Raw genomic sequence first — 21,830 nt, 5'->3', positions numbered from 1 at the left:
CTCAGAGTATACATCCTGTGTGTTTGACACCACTGTTTGTGTGTGTAATATACTGCCATGTTATTTTTGCTAAAATAATGAGAAATGAAACAGTTTTAATTAATTTGTTGATTTAGTGACATTTTTTTATGAGAGTAAATATTTGCTTTAAATTAGAGACTTTTTATTTCGGTAAGAAAACTTTGTGGATTGTGAACCAAATAATAATACTTTTTATATGTCATTTTTCTAGGCATTGCAGTTTCCTTGTAATAGTATATAATAAATAAGTAGAAAAGTGATGGTTAGTATGTCATTTAAGAATGTATCTTTAGAAATTAAAATAAGGCAATATGAATAAATTTTCCAAAATCAAGCATGTGAATTTTAAAGGTTTTTCTTTGAGCTCCCAGTTTAGGAACTTATTGTTTAAGGACCTTTGGGATCTTTTTGTCTTTCAGTATTAAAGTCAACAACTGTGTTCTCATTGATACTCTTTGAAAGTCTACCAGTAAAGTTACAATGAATCCTGTTGAAGCTTTGGAAATGCTTGTTTATTTAGTGAGGAGTAACATAATTGATGTTTCCGATTGCTTCTTGTTGATATATTTGGTATGGACAGAGCTAGCTGTAAAAAAAAATTCCCAATAATTATAAAACAAAGATTGACATTTGTGTTCAAAATCTATTGGACAAAATCGATGGTTTATCAAATAGGAATATTTATGAACATGTAAAAGACCCTTTGTAAGCCTATATCTTTTATGCACAATAAGCAAATTAAACAATTTGTGGTCCCCTGTTTTCGGTGTATTATTGGATGGGATGCCATTATTTATGGCATATTGTTACTGTCTCGTTTGTGTGTCAAACTTCACCAAACATCAAGGTCATGAGGTCAAATATAATACAATCCAAAAGGTCACAAGTAATGCACATGTGAAAAAAAAATATGAAAGCCCTGTCTCTTCTGGAGCATAAAGATTATGGTCAAGGTTAAAAATTTTTATAAGTCAAGCTTCAAGGTCATAAAGTCAAAAATTATATATTTTCTGAAAGGTATTGTCATAGGTAATGTGCATGTAGAAATATGAAAGCCCTATCTTCTCCCATTCAAAAGTTATTATAAATGTACAATAAAAAGGTCAAGGTCACGAGGTCAAAAAACCAGAGTACACAATCGCAAAAGTCTTGAAACAGGTAATGCACGTGTCAAATGTAAATGCCAATATTCTCTCAATCCAGAGTTATCAACTATATTAATTTTTTTTAAATTAAGTAAACTTCAAGGTCAAGGTTATGGGGTTAAAAATCATAGTACATTTGGAAATACACGTACTTGTCACAGGTAACGCACGTGTCAAATATAAATGCCCAATCTTCGCTCCTTCACAAGTTAGCGACACTGATAAAATGTTTGAAAATTATGTCAAACTCTAAGGTCAAGTCAAATATCATAGCACATTCAGAAACATTTTGACACAATGCAAAGATAACGTTTGGAAATTAGGTCAAACTTTAAGGTCAAGGTCACTGGGTCAAATATAGCATATTCAGAAACATTTTGACACAGGTAATGCACTTGTCAAATATGAACGTCCTATCATATCTCATTCAAAAGTAATCACCACAGTTAACATTTTTGAAAATTAGGTCAAACATTAAGGTCAAGGGGTAGAAAATCTCCGCATGTTCAGAAACGTCTTCTCACATAATGCGCATGTCAAATTTGAAAGCCCTATCTTTTCTCAATCAAAAGATATAATTAAGCAAAGATAAAATTTTTGAAAAGTAGGTCAAACTTCAAGATCACTGGATCAAAAATCATTGTATATTTGGAAAGGTCTTTTCACAGGTAATGAGCATATTTAATATGAAACCTTTTTTTTCTTATTCAAAAGTTACGACCAATTTAAAGTAATATTAAAATATTGAAAAGTATGTCAAACTTCAAGGTCACGGGGTAAGAAATCATAGTATATTTGGAAAGGTCTTGTCACAGGTAATGTACATGTGAAATATGAAAGCCCTTTCTATTCTCATTAAAACGTTATGACCAAGGTTAAAGTTTTTGTGACAGACGGACAGACTGGAAGATGAATAAGATTTAATGTCCCATCGCTTTCACGAAAGCGGGGACAAAAAGCAAAATAGTCAAATCAGACTTCTCTCTCATAATCTTGAAATTGAGACAGGATGATATGGTAACAATTGGGGAATAGAAAATGTAGAATGTGTAAAGGTGAAGTAGCGGATGAATATCACTTTGTTTTAATTTGCCTTATTTTAAGAAGTTTCGTAAAGAAATATATGTCCATGAGCAAAAGAAAGAGGAACCCACGACCCTGGGGTCACGAAATTCATAATTTTGGAAGAGGCACACTTGCTCATTATAACCATGAAATTAGTTTGTTTCCTTAATAGTGTATAACAAGAGAAGAGAAGATTTTCAAGGAAATATTGCATTTTTACTATATGTAATTATCAATAGACAGCCCCCAATCCAGGGACCATGAAATTTACAATTTTGGAAGAGGCACCTTTGCTCATCACAACCATTAGATTTTTCCTTTATACCCAGGACCAGAGAAGATGATTTTCAAAAGAATTATGCATTTTCACTATATATTCAAAAGTGCTGCTGATCCTGCATGTGGACACAATTTTGGAAGAGATACCCTTGCTCATTATAATCATGCACTTAGCTTATCTGCTAAATACCCAGGAGCAGAGAAGATTTTCAAAGAAATATTGCATTTTCACTATATATTCAATATCGCCCCGCCTTAGCACCAGAATCCCCGACCCAGGAGCAATGAAGAGGCACCCTTGTTCATCATCACTTTGTACTCAGATTGTTAATTAACTTAATTGATGACCAGAATCAGAGAAATCATGCACTTTCGCTATATAATTAACAGAGCCCCGCCCTAACACTACAACCCCTGACCCTGGGGTCATGAAGTTCACAATTTTGGAGCGAAGATGCACCTTTGCTCATCATAACTATGTACATGTACTTAGTTTGTTAACTTGATGCTCAGGAGCAGACCAAGAAGATTTTCAAAGAAATAATATTTTCGCTATATAATCAATAGAGCCCCCCCCCCCAACTTCAGAACCCCTGATCCGGGGGCCATGAATTTTTTTTTTTTTAATTTTGGTAGTGGGTGTAAAGCTTATTACAAATATAGCAACAGTTTGATTGCTTGATGTCTAGGAGTAAAGAAGAAGAGTTTAAAATATTGATTTAATTTTGATGGTTTTAGACCCATCCCTCAGGCCCTCCGGGGGACTGTGAAATTCACAATTTTTGTTTTCCCCCACCCCTACATATTTTATGCGGTTCTAGCGAAGAAGCTGAAAATAACTAGAGGTCACCTAAGTGACTCAGCTGACCTAAAATATAATTCAAGAGACATACTGCGTACATGGCTGAAATTATTTTATTTACAGAGAATATAACTCATACATGCATATGAAGAGGATTTTGTTGAATTTAGAAATATATTATCTTTGCAATTCAAGTAACTTTAGGAAGGCTACAATTTTATCAAAGTGTCACAGGTACTTGAGAACAGGACCCCTCCCCCTTCCTCCCGATATAGACTCCCAGGCCTTTTTTTCTCATAAAATTGTTAAGAGGGTTGAATGAATGCTCATGGCTATTTTTACACTATTGTTAACTATATATTATAGATGTAACTATAGTCATGGTCTTTTTATTTGTTCTTAAAAAAGACAAATTTTATAGACCCCCCCCCTTTAATTATATGCCCTATTGTGGCTCCATCCTAAACCCAGCAGCCATGATTTGAACAAACTTGAATTCACATTCATTAATGAAGCTTCATCATAAGTTCAGTCTTTTCTGGCTCAGTGGTTCTTGAAAGGATTAAGAGATTGCACCAAATTTTCACAAATTTTGAATTTTGAATTATCTCTCTGTGAAAGAGGGTCTGATCCTTTATTTACAGAAATCTGAATCCTTTACCTGTTTACACCCACGCAGGGATGCCTTCTGACAAATTTAGTTGAAATTGGTTCAGTGGTTCTGAAGAAGCTGAAAACGACAACGACAGATCTATGTACCGAATTTATAATTCCATGTGTATTCAATATTTTCCATACGCTTGATTATTGCTTTTGTAGGACCGAATGCCACCTAAAACTACTAATAATTAACCCCCAAATTACTGATAATTAGTCTTCAATGTTGAAGAAACTACATGTATTAATAATTAACACGAATGAGATTTACCTTCACATTTTTCATGCATTCCGCGTTCCTATTCCAGATCCAGATCATCCCATACATGGCTGCAATTGGAACTTCTTCTCGACTTCTTGTCATATTATAAATTTTGATTTCACACCTCCGATTCTTCACCCCCCCCCCCCCCCCAATGACCGGCGCAAGCCGGCCCCATGTTTTATTTGTCATAGAGAGTTTACCTGTAAGCACGTATATTTGCAAATCAAATCTTTTAATCAGGTACGTAAATCACTAGTATGGTTTCATGGTCGTAGGAACCGGAAGGGAGTGCCCCCCCCCCTAAATTTACCGATATATATATAATAATTTAGTATGCTATAGAAAACATAGCTACTTTATCTTCGTGAACCGTGCCCCCTCAATGATAAAGTCTAAACTTTTTTTTGTCAAGGAATTTTTACTTCGTATACCCCCCCCCCTTTAAAAAAACAAACTAAAAAATGTTTAGTTGCCCCCCCCCCCCCCTACTGAAATTGCTTCCTGCGGTCCTGGGTTTATCCAGATTTGTATTAACAATTAAAAGCCTAAAAGCCAAATAGAAATTGTTGAAAAGGTTCCCATGAACCATACCTACTTCATAATCTGTTGATGTGAATATAAAATAACTGTGGAGTGATAAGCCCCTCCCCCCTTTAATTGTTTTTTAAAATATTACCTCTAAATTAAAATTAAAAACTAAACACGTAGAGTTTATGTATAGCTATGATACTTTTTTTTTTTTTTTTAAAAATATGATATTTTTTGTCCAAAAGTGTCACAACTTTTTAAGTGTTTTTAAAATAGATTAAAAATTTATTTATTTTACATTTGACAAACCGAAAGACAAGCCCTATAGAAGAATGTTTAACACTTGGCTTCAAGGACAAAAAATACCTTTGCAGTTCATAAAATGCTTTCAAAGCCTTTTTATACAGGTCTTCCCGGGCATATGAGAAAGTTCCAGAGGCACTAAAGAGTACCCCCAAATTTGTGAACATTATATGTGTATTAAAAATATATATATATATTAATTTATTTATATTTGCTCGATGCAATTTGAAAAAAAAAATGCATATTTAAGATGTCTAAAATTATGTCTCTGATGTAGTTGCCACATTTTCAGTAAAACTTATGAAATATATTGAACAATATTTATAACATACAAGTTACATGTACAAGACTAAAAGCGGACCTAAAAGAGGCATTAAGGCGGACCCTTATACAAGGCGGAGCAAATATTATTTGACACCGGATGAAGTTAGATTGCAGTTGCATGCACAGCATATTAACGACCAGGAAAATATTTCCTGATATGGTGAAGCATTAATTATATGAAAATACAATACACGAAATAAAGATCAATTAACGTGCCAAGAGGCAGATTAGAAATATTTAATAAGTCATTTGTACCTGATGCTGTTAAAAAAATGGAACTTATTGGATACAGATACAAGAGGAGCCATCTCAGTTAATTCTTTTCGTAAAATTTTAAGCGATAATGCCTCAAAAGCACCTTCTTATTTTTTATTTGGTAAACGCAACTGTGTACTGAACCAAGATTTATATAAACGCAATATCATTGACAATCCTTATTGCTCATGTGGTTAACAAGAAGATGCCTATCATTTTTTCTTTGTTTGTAGAAAATATCATAAAGCTAGAAATAATCTTTTTGACTATCTTTTTAGACTTGATTTAGATATCATAGATGTACACCTACTTCTCTGGGGCAATGAAAATTTATCATTAGAGTTAAACAATGGTATTTTTGCTGCTGTTCACAAGTTCATAAATGAATCCTGTAGGTTTATATAGCTATATTAATATATGCAGGGACCTATATACTAACTAGTATATAGGTCCCTGATAAATGTGATTATTTTATTTAAGTTTTTGATGTTTTTTGCATGACAATTATTACATGTTATATTAAGGAGATGAACTAATAAGTTGATAGAACTTGTTTCTGATCCTTTTCATTATTTATAAATTACAGTATGTTCAAAACAAAACAAAAGCATTAACTGAACTCTGCATGAACCAATCCGTATATTAAAATCCTAACCGTTCCAGGTTTAACTTTTATAGGATGTTTTTGACTGGTTCCCGGGAGCATCCAACGGGTGCACGATGTTTCGGGACCACGACGTTTCGGGACCAGACTAATACGACGTTTCGGGACTAGCAACAAGACGGTTCGGGACTTGGGTAAAGACGATTCGGGACTTGAGTTAATTTTTTTCGGGATCTAAACAAATTATTTTATTATGGTGATATAGCATATTATTCTAATTACACATAGTACGTAATATTTCAAGCTAAATCCGAATTTTAATTTTTATGTAAATATGTGATAAAAATTGTCATAAAGATATACTTTGATGGGTTTTTTTTTATAACAGACGAAGAAGAATAAATCTTTACAATATTCATTTTTATTTCTTTTTTTTTTTTTTATCATTTTTTATTAGTTATTTTTTCTTGTGTGTGTGGTGATGGGGGGGGGGGGGGAGGGGGTCCAAAATTTAATCTTCTCAGGTTGATGATAGATATTTTAAAATATTCAAGTGATCTCCAGCTACCGTCGAATATATCTTTAAAAAACATGTCAGTAAATTGTTAAAACAACAACTGGGATCAGGTACACATATCCCAACTGATACTCTATACATAGGGAGGTGTTACGTACATGTATAAAGACGCCGCCGGTAATGGGAACTAAAAAGATTGTGTGGTTTCTTTTGAAATTATTTTAAGAAAATAAAAATCTAAAAATATGGAAAAAATATCGTTTGTTTATTGGTAAATGAAATAATTCAGAATCAAACAATAGTTTAACAAAATATAAAGGTTTTCAAAATGATTTGATCTTGATTTTGTCTACCTTTTCCCAAACGGTTTCAAATATTTTTTTTCCAAAAAGTTTTGGCTATAGTATCTGTAAGATTCTTCCCTGGAAATGTTACGAAAACATTTTTAAAGTTTCCAAAACATTGTAAATAAACATATTTTACAAATGTTGCGAGAACATTGGCCCTAAATTTAAAAAAAATACCATACTTTAAAAAAAGCATTAAATGGTATAAACAACATGATTTCATTTGATATCGTTTCAAATAATGTCTTTAAAAACATTTTAAATTTCATCATAGCTTTATCTATTTAATGGCAAGGTGGAAATTTGAAATTTAAGTTGACCTGTTAACGTAGTCAATGTGGAATGTCTTTTAAACACTTTTACAACGTACATGTAGCATGAAAAATTTAATATTTGCAAATTAAATAATATTTAGTATTTATTTACAGTATTATTTAAAGTTTGTCATGTACCTAACTATGTAACACCACATATAATATTACGCACTGGTCGGGTATATAAGAAGATCGATAATTGAGTTTCATTGAGATTTGTAGTCTGTGTATACACAGTAAACATAAATTCAGACATCCATATCATTGTAGACAAATTAACAGTTTTGATAGTACAATAATATATAGCGAGAATATTTGGGACTTTCGTGGGAATAATTTTTTTCTAATTAAAATAAATGAATAAAATCGATTACTTTCATCATTTTTCTTAAGCCATCGAGTACATGTACTTTGCATAGACGAAGAAATTGTCTAACTTTGAAACGTTAAGATGAAAAATAAGTTAAACGTGTTTATATTTTGAAAATTAGTAAGTTTGGTTAATTTCCAAATGTTGCATACATGGTATATATATACACATCATACTTTCAGTAAAATTTACTTTACAAGCTGTTGACGTTATATATATTTGAAATGTCAAATACATGCTGATTTTCTTACCCATTTCGTTTTTTTTCCTTCTCTGCTTAACGTATACATGGATGTGTAGGAAGTTTATAGCTTAAGTTATAACATTTCTCTTACCCGTAACATTTTGTATAAATTTGCTTTTATGATTTTGTTGCATATATACATGTAACCTGAAATAATAATTATAAATTTTATACATTGATGTTTAAAAAGTTGAAGATGGAATATTTCAGATTCTGATTCAAAACAACTACCCAAAAACGTAAAGTTTTTACTGCACATGTGCTAGCTTGGGCCTTTGTAAATTTTGTAAACAAATATGAAATCAAATACCTAAAATTATTATTAAAAAGGAGAGAAAGAAAAACACGTCCGTGGTCTTCACACAGCAGTTACGATTGTCTCCCGGCTTTAATTCTACAAACTCTCTTATCAAACACTATAAATAAATCAAATACATATTTTAAAAAAAAAAAAAGAATTAAATTTTGGTCAAATGTTAACCAAATACTTTATAAAGGTAATATGTCAAATACTGTAATAAGAAATTAAAGAGACAAAACCGCGGGCGTTTGATTTTCTCGGCAGGCGTGCTCCATGCCGCAGGCAAACTTTAAAACTAATAAAAACTCCAATCAGTGCTTCTTAAATTATAAATTGTGTATCAAACTGAGAAATTATACATGTATAAGCATAAAAACACAAGTAAACAAGTTTTATTTCATTTCCTTTACAAAATATTTAGAAGTCCCGAAACGTGTTAGCCCAAGTCCCGAAACGTGTTAACCCAAGTCCCGAAACGTGTTGTCAGGTCCCGAAACGTCGGGGTCCCGAAACATCGCGGTCCCGAAACATCCATAATTCCATCCAACCAGCTTATTCCTGAGAAAACTCGAGAAAGGAGAAAGTATAAAACATGGCTTTACGTCTTTATGGACTTCAATCATTATCACGCAATTTTTGCTTAATCGGGTAAGTTAATAATAAGTAATGAATTATAACTTTATGACATGGGATAATTTACAGGGTATTGTTTTTTTGCCATCAAACACATTGCAATCTTAATAGAAAACCGAATAGTATATAGTTCAAGGTGAACTTTTTACAAGTTGTAAATAATAATAACGCAAAGTGATGCAATGACAACTGCGTATGTAAAAATGTATTTTAAAACCCTTCCAGTCTTAACTTAAAATAGATTGAGCAGACTGGAAAGTGTTGAGGGAAGAAGCACTGGTGGTTTACAGTTCGAATTTCCTCAGATTGTTCATGCTTTACTTGAATGTTATGTTTCCGAGAAACCAGGGCTCTCACACCACTTTTTGGGACGGGGGCACAGGCGTTTGTTTCATACAGTATGCTAGTTTTCTACTTTACAATAATGTGTTATTGTATAGTAGAAAACTAGTGTACTGTATGAAACAAACGCGTGTGGACTGGGGCTGTAAAAATTGGAACGATTAGCGAACTTTGGGGGAATTTAGGGAACATCATTATACATTAAACCACAGGCATCTGAAGTGTGGATAACATACAGCTCTTGACCCCCCTTCTTTCTTGATGTATGAAACATGACTTGAATGTTATGTTTCTGAGAAACCAGGGCTCTCAAACCATTTTTTGGGACTTGGCTGTAAAAATTGGAATGATAAGCAACCTTTTTTGGAATTTTGGGAACATCATTACACATTAAACCACAGGCACCGGAAGTGTGGATAACACACAGCTCTTAAATCCCCCCTCCCCTGGTAACGGGATGTTTCGTGCTGGTGCATGGTTCGCGTCCATTCTTTTTCACCCTGAGATAGTTCGCACCACAATGTTTCGTTCTGAATACATAAATATGCTATTTATGGAGAGTTTATTATAATATACATAGGCGTCGGAACTGGGGGGGGGGGCTAACTTTTTTTGGGCTTGTTGGACAATTTTCCTTTTTTTTTTTGCTTTAATTGTCAATTTTTTTTTCAGGTTTGAATTTTTTTTCTCTTCAATTAGCCCCCCCCCCCCCCCCAACTTTCAATTTGCTTCCAACACCTATGATATATTGTCATGGATTATCCGCGAGTTTATGTAAGGTTAACTTTGTTGTGACGTCATAATACTTTACGTTACTATTATAGATAATAACAAGTCTCAAATAAACCACTATATGATCAAGACGTCTTTTATTTCATTCCACAACATATATATTTATATCTGTATATGTGTAAATAAAGAATTTTTTTAACATCACATTTTTTTTACCTTAAAGGATTATTTGAAGTATATAACATAATAATCAATTATAAATAAATTAATTGTATTGTATGTATAATTAAAATTTCATCATCTAATTAAGTGATTATCAAAAATTTGAGAAAACACTTCGCTTAATTCTCCCAATTCAAAAGAAGGGGGTTTTAGTAAAGACAAAAAAAAACTTATTCATCTTTAAAAAAAAATAAATAATTCAATATGGAACTCCTGATGAGAATCCCACGAACCCATATTATACTCCAAGTTATGAAGCTGGTGATATAACACAATGAGATATATTGATAGATTTATTATAACAGAAGTAATTGTGATTTAAATGAAAACAAATATCAGACAAGCATGTTTTTAGAAAATTAGAAGTACTGGAAGCATCCAGTTATATTGAATTAAGATTTAAAAAAAAAGAATCATTTTTAATTTGAATATAATCAACATTTTACAGTGGATTATAGAGGCTTAAAAAACAATGTACAAAATTATTAATACTAAAATAATAGCAACAATTTTTACTCCCCCCCCCCCCCCTTCTAGAATACAATGAACCAAATTTTCTGGTAAATATGTCATTTCTCCATCAGTTCCAGCTATATGTTATTCCGTGCAAATCAGTTTGTACTATTATTAAGGTTTAAAATTTGGCCATAAATGGTATATAAATAAAAATACACCAGAAACAAAAATCGTTAAAAAAACCAGGTGTTCCCCACCTTGAGGCTGATTTCCAAGGTACTACAGTGTTAACCTATCATATCTTTACAAGCACTCTGTCAGGGAGATGTTCTCCTACAAGTTTCTTTAACTTAAACCCCATCCTTAGTAGGGATGGGTATTGCCAAAAATTTTGTATCACAATTTTTTCCAAAAATATCACGATAATTATCATGATATTTTTACACATAATTTTTAATACAATTTTCAATGAATTTCCATAAGTTTCTTAAGTTTACTTTTTTCATTTTTATTAATATATACTGGTATATATTAGTAGAGCATGTTTGGATGCTAGGATGCCGTTGTTTTACTGTTTTACAACATTTTTTACAATTCCTGTAATTGTAATTCATGAGTTGAAACAAAATAAAAAAAAATTATTTTTGGAATTTGTAATTACATACTTAATACCGGTATTTTAGTCTCTGTATCACGATACATATCCTGCAATAAAAAAAATTGCACATCTCTAATCCTTAGTGTTTTATATGCTGTAATCCGATGATTTATTAAATGGACACAGAAAATTCTCTCCATTATAATACATGTATTGCAATGTAAAGGAATATGATTAGCAAGTTAAGTTAATATATATATCCAGCCAAATATTTTTTTTTAATTTTAGAGATAAATGACTATTGGGAAAATTTACACAGTCAATGAATTGTGAATGGGGCCTTTAAATGGCCCCAATTATAGATGATCAAGAGCCCTAATTCTCAGATTTTATTTTTCAGTTGTCGAATGATGGGTAACGATCTCGGTGGAGGAGCTGGCAAAGGGGGAGGAACTGGAGGCACAATCAGGTCTAGATATAAATCTGTCATCATTGGTATTAATATAAAGATCTATTGTTTGAAACAAAAGGCCATATTTAAGATGAATTAAACAAAGTATTAATAGCTCCACACCCATTCAAAATAAATTGAATATATATGCCTTTATGGTACTTTCGTCTTCACTGAGTGAGCTGATTTAATCTCTATTTAAAGTTCCTGTAAGGGCTGATTGTACATGATTGAAATTTTGAGGAATTTTGATATTAATTTCAAACTGCATCTTGGACTTCTTGTCATATATAATTTATTATTATCATGATTACATGTTATACAGTGTACTGCAGTAGTTCATAGTTAAATATATATATATATATGTGTTTGTATACATATATCACTGGAACCACACTGTCAGTCTGTGGTTTTGGAAGTTGTTTTTTTTTTTTGGTTTGACTATAAACCCGTTCAAATAAAATTTTAAAAACTTAAAAAAAAAAATCCATCTAATTTGAATGTACAGTATTTTACCCTCGATATCTCGAATCCTCGGATATCTTGAAGTTTTTTCTCGGTCCCTTCAAGTTTGAGATAACGAGGTTTGACTGTAGTTCTTTAAGCATTTCTCTCTTTCTGCAACAAGGAATGAACAGTTTTTATTTTTTGTAATAACTAATAAGGATACAGGACCATGAAACTGTCTTCAATCTTAGCTTAATGACTTAAGGTGGAATGGTTGACTTGGCTAAAATTGCAATTTCAAGCAGATCAACAGAAGGAGACTGAGTCAGATCGGATTAAAAAAAAAATTATGCTACTTGTGTGGTCTTAAGCTTGCTTACATTATTTGTGGAACTTCAACATTGAAGTTCCATAATTGTCTGCTGTCTGCTGCATCCTCTTCTGTCTTTTCTTCTTCTATTAAACATTCCTCTACTCCTAGAGATAATACTGCATCCTCTTCTGCCTCTTCTACTAAACATTCCCTCTACTTTCAAGATGATACTGCACCATCCTATTCCTCTTCTTCTTCTTCTATTAAACATTCCCTCTACTCCTAGAGCAGATACTGCATCCTCTTCTGCCTCTCCTTCTACTAAACATTCCCTTTACTCCTAGAGATAATACTGCATCCTCTTTTGCCTCTTCTATTAAACATTCCCTCTACTTCTAGAGCAGATACTGCATCCTCTTCTGCCTCTTCTTCTTCTATTAAACATTCTCTCTACTTCTAGAGATGATACTGCATCCTCTCCTGCCTCTTCCTCTTCTGTTAAACATTCCCTCTACTCCTAGAGATGATACTGCATCCTCTTCTGCCTCTTCTATTAAACATTCCCTCTACTCCTAGAGATGATACTGCATCCTCTTCTGCCTTTTCTTCTTCTATTAAACATTCCCTCTACTACTAGAGATGATACTGCATCCTCTTCTGCCTCTTCTTCTTCTATTAAACATTCTCTCTACTTCTAGAGATGATACTGCATCCTCTCCTGCCTCTTCCTCTTCTGTTAAACATTCCCTCTACTCCTAGAGATGATACTGCATCCTCTTCTGCCTCGTCCTCTTCTATTGAACAATCCCTCTACTCCTAGAGATGATACTGCATCCTTTTCTGAAGGTCATATTACATATATCTGAGAAGAAATGAGGAGAAATTTTGTATCAATTTACAGTCAAACAAATAAACTTTCAAAATATGATGTTGTTTTAAATTCTTGTATGATACAAACAACATTATTTGTCACACTTTTAAAATAAATATTAGTTTTATCTGAATAAATAAATTACATGTACATGTATATTAAAAATTTCAGATGTGTTTTTTTTGTACAATGTACATCGCTTTAACACTCTCATACAATTCTTTACTATTGAATTGCACAAATGAAAAACAAATGGTTTGAAATTAGAGAAGGATACAGTCTTCCATACAGGGCAAGATGGAATAATATCAGCCCTGAGGGCAATACAGCCCCAGATGGATGCAGCTGTCTAAGCAAGTCCAGAACACTTGTATCAGGGATGATATAGAACTACATGTAGGTATATGAAATGGAAGAGTATACATGTACATGTATATGGTATTTATGGCTTCTTTTTTTTTCAATATACATGTAGAGGATGTTGTCATTAAAATGTGAAGGTTGCAAATGGAAAATGAATTTGGTTTATAATGTTCATTTTTGACTTGAGTGTCAAGTTGGTTGAAGATTTTCTTACGTGTTATTGCATGGAAGTTTCTCTTTGCGTTGATGGCATCTTAACCAGTAAGATATTTTAAAATCTCAACAGTGCAGCTGCCACTAGACGAATTCATCTACCAGCAATGAGGTTTTAAGATATGCACGTAATCTCTTACAACCAGATGAAATGCTCAGTTTGTCATATTAGATTGCAGGCAGATGAGAACTTGAATAAGGTCCAAAAGAGAGAGGGATTTTCTTGTTGGATTGCAAATATGGCTGTAAATCATATCAACTAAAAATAGTATTGTTGAGCATCAAAGAGGTATCGCTTGAACAACTTGTCATTCTTCCTCACTTCTAGTGGATTGAATCTCTCCGCAAACACACATGGACACAGAAGACACCTTCCTTGAGGATTTTGTTGGAAATATTGAATGCATGAAATAAAGATTGGTCATTTTTAATGTACTTAACAACAAATTTACTCTGTTCAAAAGCAGACTTGAGATGTTAAAAACAAAATTTTACTTTGAAGACTAAAACTATTTTTTGTGACCTAACTTAAGACCAGTCACTTAAGTCTAACTTGAGACAGTTTTATGATCCCAGAACCAGACTCTCTAACAGTATTTAAGATTTGAAACTTGGATCCAGGAAAAATTTATCACCATATCCTTGATACAAGGGTCCCCCTTCAAAACCCTTGTTTCTGGAAGTTTAAGGAAACAACAAAATGGACTACTCTTGTTTTTTGCAGAGAGGCAGGAGGAACATTTGGGAAAATTGAGGCTGCCAGGGAGGAGGAATATATCAGAAGACTGGTGAGGCACATTTGATTCTTTAAGTTTAATAGATATTGATGTTATTCAAAAACTAAAAAAAAAAATGTTATTTTGTGCAGAAGATGAACCAATGCAGACCTTTCAATTTTGGTAATAGATTAAAAGCTATATTAAAAAAATCATTTTATTTATAGAAAGGAGATTTTCTAGTATTCTATTCTTGATAAATAATTGTTTCTTTTCTTTGAAATCATGTTCTATCATATGTTTGGTTGTAAATTAGCAAAAGCAACAGCTCAAAGAATTGAGGCGACATTTAAGTGTGGAGATCAATATCCTCGAAAAGGAAGTCCGCAATCATCAGGTCAGGGGTTATCATGCCATGTAACCATGGTGACAAGTTTATCATAAATCCTAGTGCACTGTTGTCATGTGCCTATCTGCATGAAGCATCTTATCTTATTTTTCTCAACAATTTTTAAGCATTTGTTTTTCAAATTAATTTTTTTAATGGCTGCCATGAAAGGTTGAAACAGGGCTCACTCTGGATAGGCACAAACAACATAGTAGTATCTAATGTGGTAAAGCGTGACCCACCAATTTTAGCTTTGTGGGTTTCCATATATAATTTCCTAACTTGCTGCTTCTTAAAGTACTATGAGATCGCAGATAGTTATAACATCAAAAAACCATTACCCAAGCCTCAGTCAGGGACTATGTAAAATAGAAAATAATGCCAACATATAGCTGTTTACTTAGACTGCCTGGATTGCAGGTGCCTTATTCAATGAACAATCTCCAGTTTGCAGTTTCTTGAAATCTTGGTTACTAAGCAAGATTCTGCACTCTCAGAAAGAGCAATTCCTTTGTGCAGTATGAAAAGTTTTCTTGCAGTAAGTTTTTTCAAGAAAGGTATCTGACAGCCAATGGGTCCTATGCTAGTCCCAATTTCTGCAAAAGCGCTTTTAGTCCAACATTTCTAGCAGTTTTTATGGCTTTCCTTTCCTTTCTTCCCACTAGAATGCCCAGCAACTGAAGGCTTTGAAAGAACACCTTGATGAGGAGGTGCATCATCATGAAAGAATTATTAAGGAACACCAGGTTAGTTCACACCATTGGCTTAATATAAGGGGGATAGGGCAATGGTGTTCTTAAGGGATTTTCAAAAGAACTGAGGAAAAAGGGGATGATAATGTCCAAACAGGCAATTGAAATGGAAAAGAGGGGGACCCATGAAAACAAATATACTGAAATCGGGTCATAGGGACATGCAAAAATTCCATTCAATACGTTCTTCATGAATAGTTGAATTAAATTGAACCATGAGCATCTTGTGAGTTCTAAGTATGGGAGTTGCAGTAATTTAGCTTAATGATGAAACTCAGGTTTATAGATGAGGGTTTTGTTTTTATTCCTGTGACCTTACCCATGTTTGTGGTTAGATCATACTTGTACACTAAATGCTAGAAAAATGCCAGGTACAGAATGCAACATTGGTTGAAATAAACATAAGATAACCAGGAGTCTAGTACTAATAATTTTTTTTTTTGTAAAATGATATCAAATAACATTATTACCTTTCTCTGTTGCTTTTTATTTTTGGTTTGGTTCTGCACTTGTGTGTGATTTGCTTCAGTTTGGATTGTTGTATACTATTTTGGCAGTAGCTACTTGACAAATTATACAATAAAAGGCAGTTTAAGTCAGTTTTAATCGAATGTTGACATTTAAAGTCCGTCCTTGTTTCCCATATTTATAACTGTGTAAACCAGGTTGACAGTGCCTTAACAGCTGTCTGCTTTGCATTGGTGTCTTGACCCAGGATGCTAAATCACCCATTAGCCTATGTTAACACATGTGCATGGCTTAATGTTGTGGATGTATGTAGTAGATATTATTGCACCATTATCATTCTGCATTTAACAGTATTAATATTTTATGTGGTATTTTGCAGTATTTTATATATTTTTATGTATATATACATGTATCAGAAATGGATTTGAATAAATTTAAGGTCTTTCAATTTTAAAATCTAAACATTTTTATTGCTTAGTTAGTATGAATATTCTCATCACAGGGCAAATTGGTGACATATTTATTTCTTCTAAGATTTATAGTCAGGGGACAATCATGTATTTGTATATTTGTGTGGTAGTATGTTCATACATAATTTTGACATTAACATTAACATTTAACTTTTAAACTACAGATGAGATAAAGGTTAAGGTCATATAGAGGTCAAGGTTAAATCAGAATTAGGCCCCATTGTGATTTTACAGTGTATGAACATCCAGTTTCAAATGCAGGGAAATTTAAGTGTTTCAGCAAAATCTGATAGGATTTTATATATATCTGTATCATTTTTGTGAATCATTCTTTAAACTTTGTGTTTTTATTTTCCTGTAGGAGGCTATCAAGAGGCACAAGCAGAAAATATCTGAGCTGGCAGGAAAATCGGACACTGATTGAATCTACAGGAAACTACTTAAAGTTTGCTATCTGTATTTAAATAGACCAGTCAGACACTGTTGGACAAATTGTGCTAAAAAAACTGTGTAAATGTGAGAAAACATTTGTGTTAACAATAAAATTGTGATAATTGTTTTCTGATGAATGTTGTTGAATTGCATATGTATGTATAAGTATAATGGTAACCGAAAGATAATTGATGGGGTTTTTAATAAGAAATTTTAAACTAGATCTTGGAAGGTAGTGCAAACCATAATTACCCCCCTCATAAAAGAATTGGAGGGGACATAGTAACACGCTTGTGAGAGTGTGGGTGAGTGAATGCTTGCATAACAGAAGTAATAATTTACATTCAATATGCTCTTTTTGGAGGGGATGCTTTGCTTTGCAGTGCCCTTTTTGAATGCTTAAGATATATTTGATGTCAAGATATATGATTATTTTTCTTACAAAGTCCTTAAGACGAAGCCGTTGTCATGCATATCTGCACTATGTTCTTTGATTCGAGGGTAATGTCATTCAAAAATCGGTTTCAGAATCACTTGGCCAATGAAGGATTCCCTACATAAAGCAGGTTCAAAGAAGAAGGTACGGTTTCAATACAAATTTGGCCTTTTATTTTTTTAAAACTTGAAACAAAGGTAGGGGATTCATATAACCAATTTTCGTGGTATGTTTTCGGGCACTTTTAAAAGGTCTGCAACCCCGCGACTTAAGTTAAAAGAGGTCATAAATGCCAATTGTGATGTCATGATCTTGAGCATTTTCCTGTTATTTCTTAAAATATTGCAGAAGACGAATTTTCATTGGAGTTTTCTTTCAGACAATATAGATCACAGGCATTGCCCACTGTGGCACAGAGATTTTAAATGTAATTTCTTAAAAGATTTTACACAACATTCTGAAAATTGAAGTGGGAGACACCAACTGTGGACACTGTTTTCTTAAGGAAAATAATCCCGTCAATTAGTCATTTTGAGGCTTTTTTTCAGTTTAAAACTTGGAATTGTAACATCAATATGACGTCATATATCCAGAATGGTCCACCTATATGCCATATTCATTTCCAATTTATCACTTTCATATGTTCAACTCTTTAAGCAAATTTACAAAAATTTTTGAAAAAATTTTTAGGGCATATTATAAGCAAAACCGTACCTTCTTCTTTCGATAATACAGTTGAACTTCGGTATCTCTAATATCGATACCATATGGATATGTTGAAGTTATTTGGAAATCCCAACCACTTTTTCTTGATGTATTTTACCCTCAATATCTCTGACCCACGGATATATCGAAGTTTTTTTTATCAATCTCATCTAGCTCGAAATAACAATGTTTGGCTGTACAAGATCTATCACGATTACATGCTAGAATGAAACACCTCAATATTTTTTTTACTTAGAATTAGATGACAAATTCAAACCAGGAATACCCATGGGCGGGTCTATGCAGACCCCCCCCCCCCTTTAAATCTTCAGAGTTATTAAATTTCTATGTGAAAAGTAACGAAAAAATATGACCTTGGACCCCCCCCCCCTTCTAGGAAACGGTGCCTTTAGGAACGGCAAGGTGATTATCTATCAAAAGAAAATTGACTTAGTAAAATGCTGTCTCCTAGCCCCCTCCCCCCCCCTCCTTTCGAAATACGATTTTCAGGCAAATTGTTTAATTTTTTTGGCCGATTCCGGGTCCGAGATGTGGACCCCCCGCCCCCGAAAAAATCCTGGATCCGCCCCTGAGTGACAAAGTTATAAATTTACAGTTTTGCCACCTTAATAATTTTCCTAGTATATTTTATACGCTAGAAATTATAAAACAAAGCTAACTTACAGTTGGACGTCTCAAAAGTAACATCTGATAATATTTTTAAATAAGTTTGCCCCCACCCCCACCCCTCCCCCTGAACTGGATTAAAATACTGATCTCCACAGAAGCATATAAAGAGCCGTGAGCTTTTGTAGTGATCTGTATATCAATCAGATTGATACCCTGGGAGGGACATTGAGGGGTGATTTGAACAAATATGGATTTATACTACGTGAGGATGCTTTCATCTAATTAATAGGACTAATCATGGCCCTGCTGCTCTTGAGCTGGGGATTTTTATAGATTTTTTCCCCTATACATACCCATGAAAAACTTCGATCCCTTTCTGTAGCCCCATTAATGATTTGAACATTTGAATCTGCTCTACCCAACGATGATTGCATGTTAATATGACATCATGCCCCTCTTGTTCTTGAGAAGAAAATCCTAACTCGGCTCCACCCCTTCCTTGGGGGCATGCAATGACTTTATTAGTTTAAATCTGTACTTATCTTAAATTTTTCATATGTTTCATCTTTTTGAGCCAAGTATTTCCTGACCAAAAAAAAAAAGTAATGACCGACCCCATTTTTGCTTTCTCTTGATTACTCCCCTTGAAGTTGGCATGTGTCCCTTCATGTGAACGATTTAAGGTATTCAATGTATAGTGAAGGGATATTGAACAATTCTAAGTCATTGTAAACTAGTTAAATATGGATTGCTAGATAACTATAAGTGAAATGAACCAAATTCACATGACTGAATTTGCATATAAGAAGCCTGCCATTTTGCATCTTGAACGTTTTTGAAGAGTTATCTGCCCTTGATGAAAAGAAGAAAATTTTAATTTGGCCTAAATATCTGTGGTAAATGGTTCATTTTATTTCATATTTTAATAAAGTTACTTAAAGCATATTTTCATCAAGAGATTTGTATGAAGTTCATGTTACTTTTTACAACATCTTAATAACATATGCGCGTCGCCCGCGTGGCGCAGTGGTTAGAGTGTCTGCTCTAGAGTCGCGAAGTAAGGAGTTGATCCTTACGTCGCGGGTTCGAATCCCACTGTGGGACGTGGAGACCGGTCCTTCGGATGAGACCGTATAAACCGAGGTCCCGCGTGTCGCAGTAGGTGCTGGCACGAAAAAGATCCCTCACTGCTCAATGGCCGTAAGTGCCGAGTATAGGACAAAATTTGCAGCTCTCCACCGGCAAATGGTGGCGTCTCCATATAAGTGAAAAATTCTCGAGAGGGACGTTAAACAACATACAATCAATCAATAACATATGCGCTAACCATAGACTTCAATGTAAAATTCAAGGTGCAATTAATTGGACAATAATCAAAATTTTGTAAATTCCTTTGGTTGAGTATTTTTATTTGATAACACCTTCAAAATGCTACCATGATTAAAAATATTGAATCATTTATTAGGTACAAAATATGGTCGTTATACATGTACATTGAATGCCCTAAAGGAAGTCCTGAGACAAGTTTGGTTAAAACCTCGATCGGTACCTACAAAACCGAAATATTACATACACATTATTGAGAAAAAATTAAAGGGAATATATTTATAACTGAACTTCGGTATCTCGAACATGGATATCTCGAATATCATGGATATGTCATGGCCGCAGGAATAATTTTGCCGATATAGATTACTATAGTAAACATAGATACTCTATGCTTGTGCCCCCTCAATAAAAACGTCTGATGACCTTATGACCATTTTTTTTTAGCTCACCTGAGCTGAAAGCTCAAGTGAGTTTTTCTGATCACCCGTTGTCCGTCCGTCCGTCTGTCCGTCCGTCTGTAAACTTTTCACATTTTCGACTTCTTCTTAAGAACCACTGGACCAATTTTAACCAAACTTGGTACAAAGCATCCTTGGGTAAAGGAGAGGTTAAATTATTAAAATGAAGGACCAAGTCCCCTTCAAAGGGGAGATAATTAAGAAAATACAAAAATTGGGTGGGGTCATTAAAAAATCTTCTTCTCAAGAACCACTGGGCCAGAAAAGCTGAAACTTATGTGGAAGCAGCCTGGGGTAGTGTAGATTCTAAATTGTTCAAATCATGACCTCCGGGAGTAAGGCGGGGCCACAATAGGGAATCCAAGTTTTACATTGAAATATGTAGTAAAAATCTTTAAAAATCTTCTTCTCAAGATCCACTAGGCCAGAAAGGCTGAAACTTAAGTGGAAGCATCCTTGGGTAGTGTAGATTCTAAATTGTTCATATCATGACCCCGGGGGTAGGGCGGGGCCACAATAGGGAATCCAAGTTTTATATTGAAATATGCAGAAAATCTTTAAAAATATTTTTCTCAAGAACCACTAGGCCAGAAAGGCTGAAACTTATGTGGAAGCATCCTGGGGTAGTGTAGATTCTAATTGTTCAAATCATGACCCCTGGTGGTAGGGCGGGGCCACAATAAGTACTACAAGGGGGGGGGGGAGAAATCAGGTGAAAAACAGCAAGGCCCAAGTTGCTCAGGTGAGCGCTGTGGCCCATGTGCCTCTTGTTTTTGCTTGTCAGGAAATTTTTGGTACTGCCCCCTCAACTGTCAATTGAAAATGTATGGCGTTCCCCCTCCCCCAAACTGAATTTGCTTCCTACGGGCCTGTATGTCGAAGCATAGGCCTGAAGCCCCTTTGCTTTATCAGGGACCTATATACTAGTAGGCCTATAGTATATAGGTCCCTAGCTTTATGTGTAGATGGTTGAAGTAATTTAATTAGAAGATCATCTTTATTAATATTTTCCCCTCGAGTTCAAGATAACGAGGTGTGACTTTATGTATTCAAAACGTTTTTAA

The 21,830-nt window shown here is 33.9% G+C and overlaps 1 protein-coding gene across 4 annotated transcripts in view; it reads left to right on the top strand.

Moving 5' to 3' along the window:
• LOC133187886 (ATPase inhibitor mai-2, mitochondrial-like) overlaps nt 1–17,335 on the top strand; it is a 195,840-nt gene extending 178,505 nt beyond the window's left edge. For 2 of the 4 annotated variants that reach the window (XM_061323287.1, XM_061323294.1), the window contains exons 2-6: nt 8,929–8,989; nt 11,725–11,793; nt 14,707–14,770; nt 15,752–15,832; nt 17,138–17,335. In XM_061323287.1, coding sequence (XP_061179271.1) covers nt 8,934–8,989; nt 11,725–11,793; nt 14,707–14,770; nt 15,752–15,832; nt 17,138–17,200 — 333 coding nt within the window. In that variant the 5' untranslated portion in view covers nt 8,929–8,933 and the 3' untranslated portion in view covers nt 17,201–17,335. Of the gene's footprint in view, nt 1–8,886; nt 8,990–11,724; nt 11,794–14,706; nt 14,771–15,014; nt 15,096–15,751; nt 15,833–17,137 lie in introns of those variants that run through there. The other 2 variants (XM_061323279.1, XM_061323302.1) reach the window with 2 other exon arrangements.
• Nucleotides 17,336–21,830: the final 4,495 nt, after the last annotated feature.

The sequence above is a fragment of the Saccostrea echinata genome, unplaced genomic scaffold (genome assembly GCF_033153115.1).
Source record: "Saccostrea echinata isolate AGI-Se365-2 ecotype Australia unplaced genomic scaffold, CSIRO_AGI_Sech_v1 ptg000001l, whole genome shotgun sequence".
In the NCBI taxonomy this organism is placed as follows: domain Eukaryota; kingdom Metazoa; phylum Mollusca; class Bivalvia; order Ostreida; family Ostreidae; genus Saccostrea; species Saccostrea echinata.
This window is presented reverse-complemented; position numbering and strand designations above follow the sequence as displayed.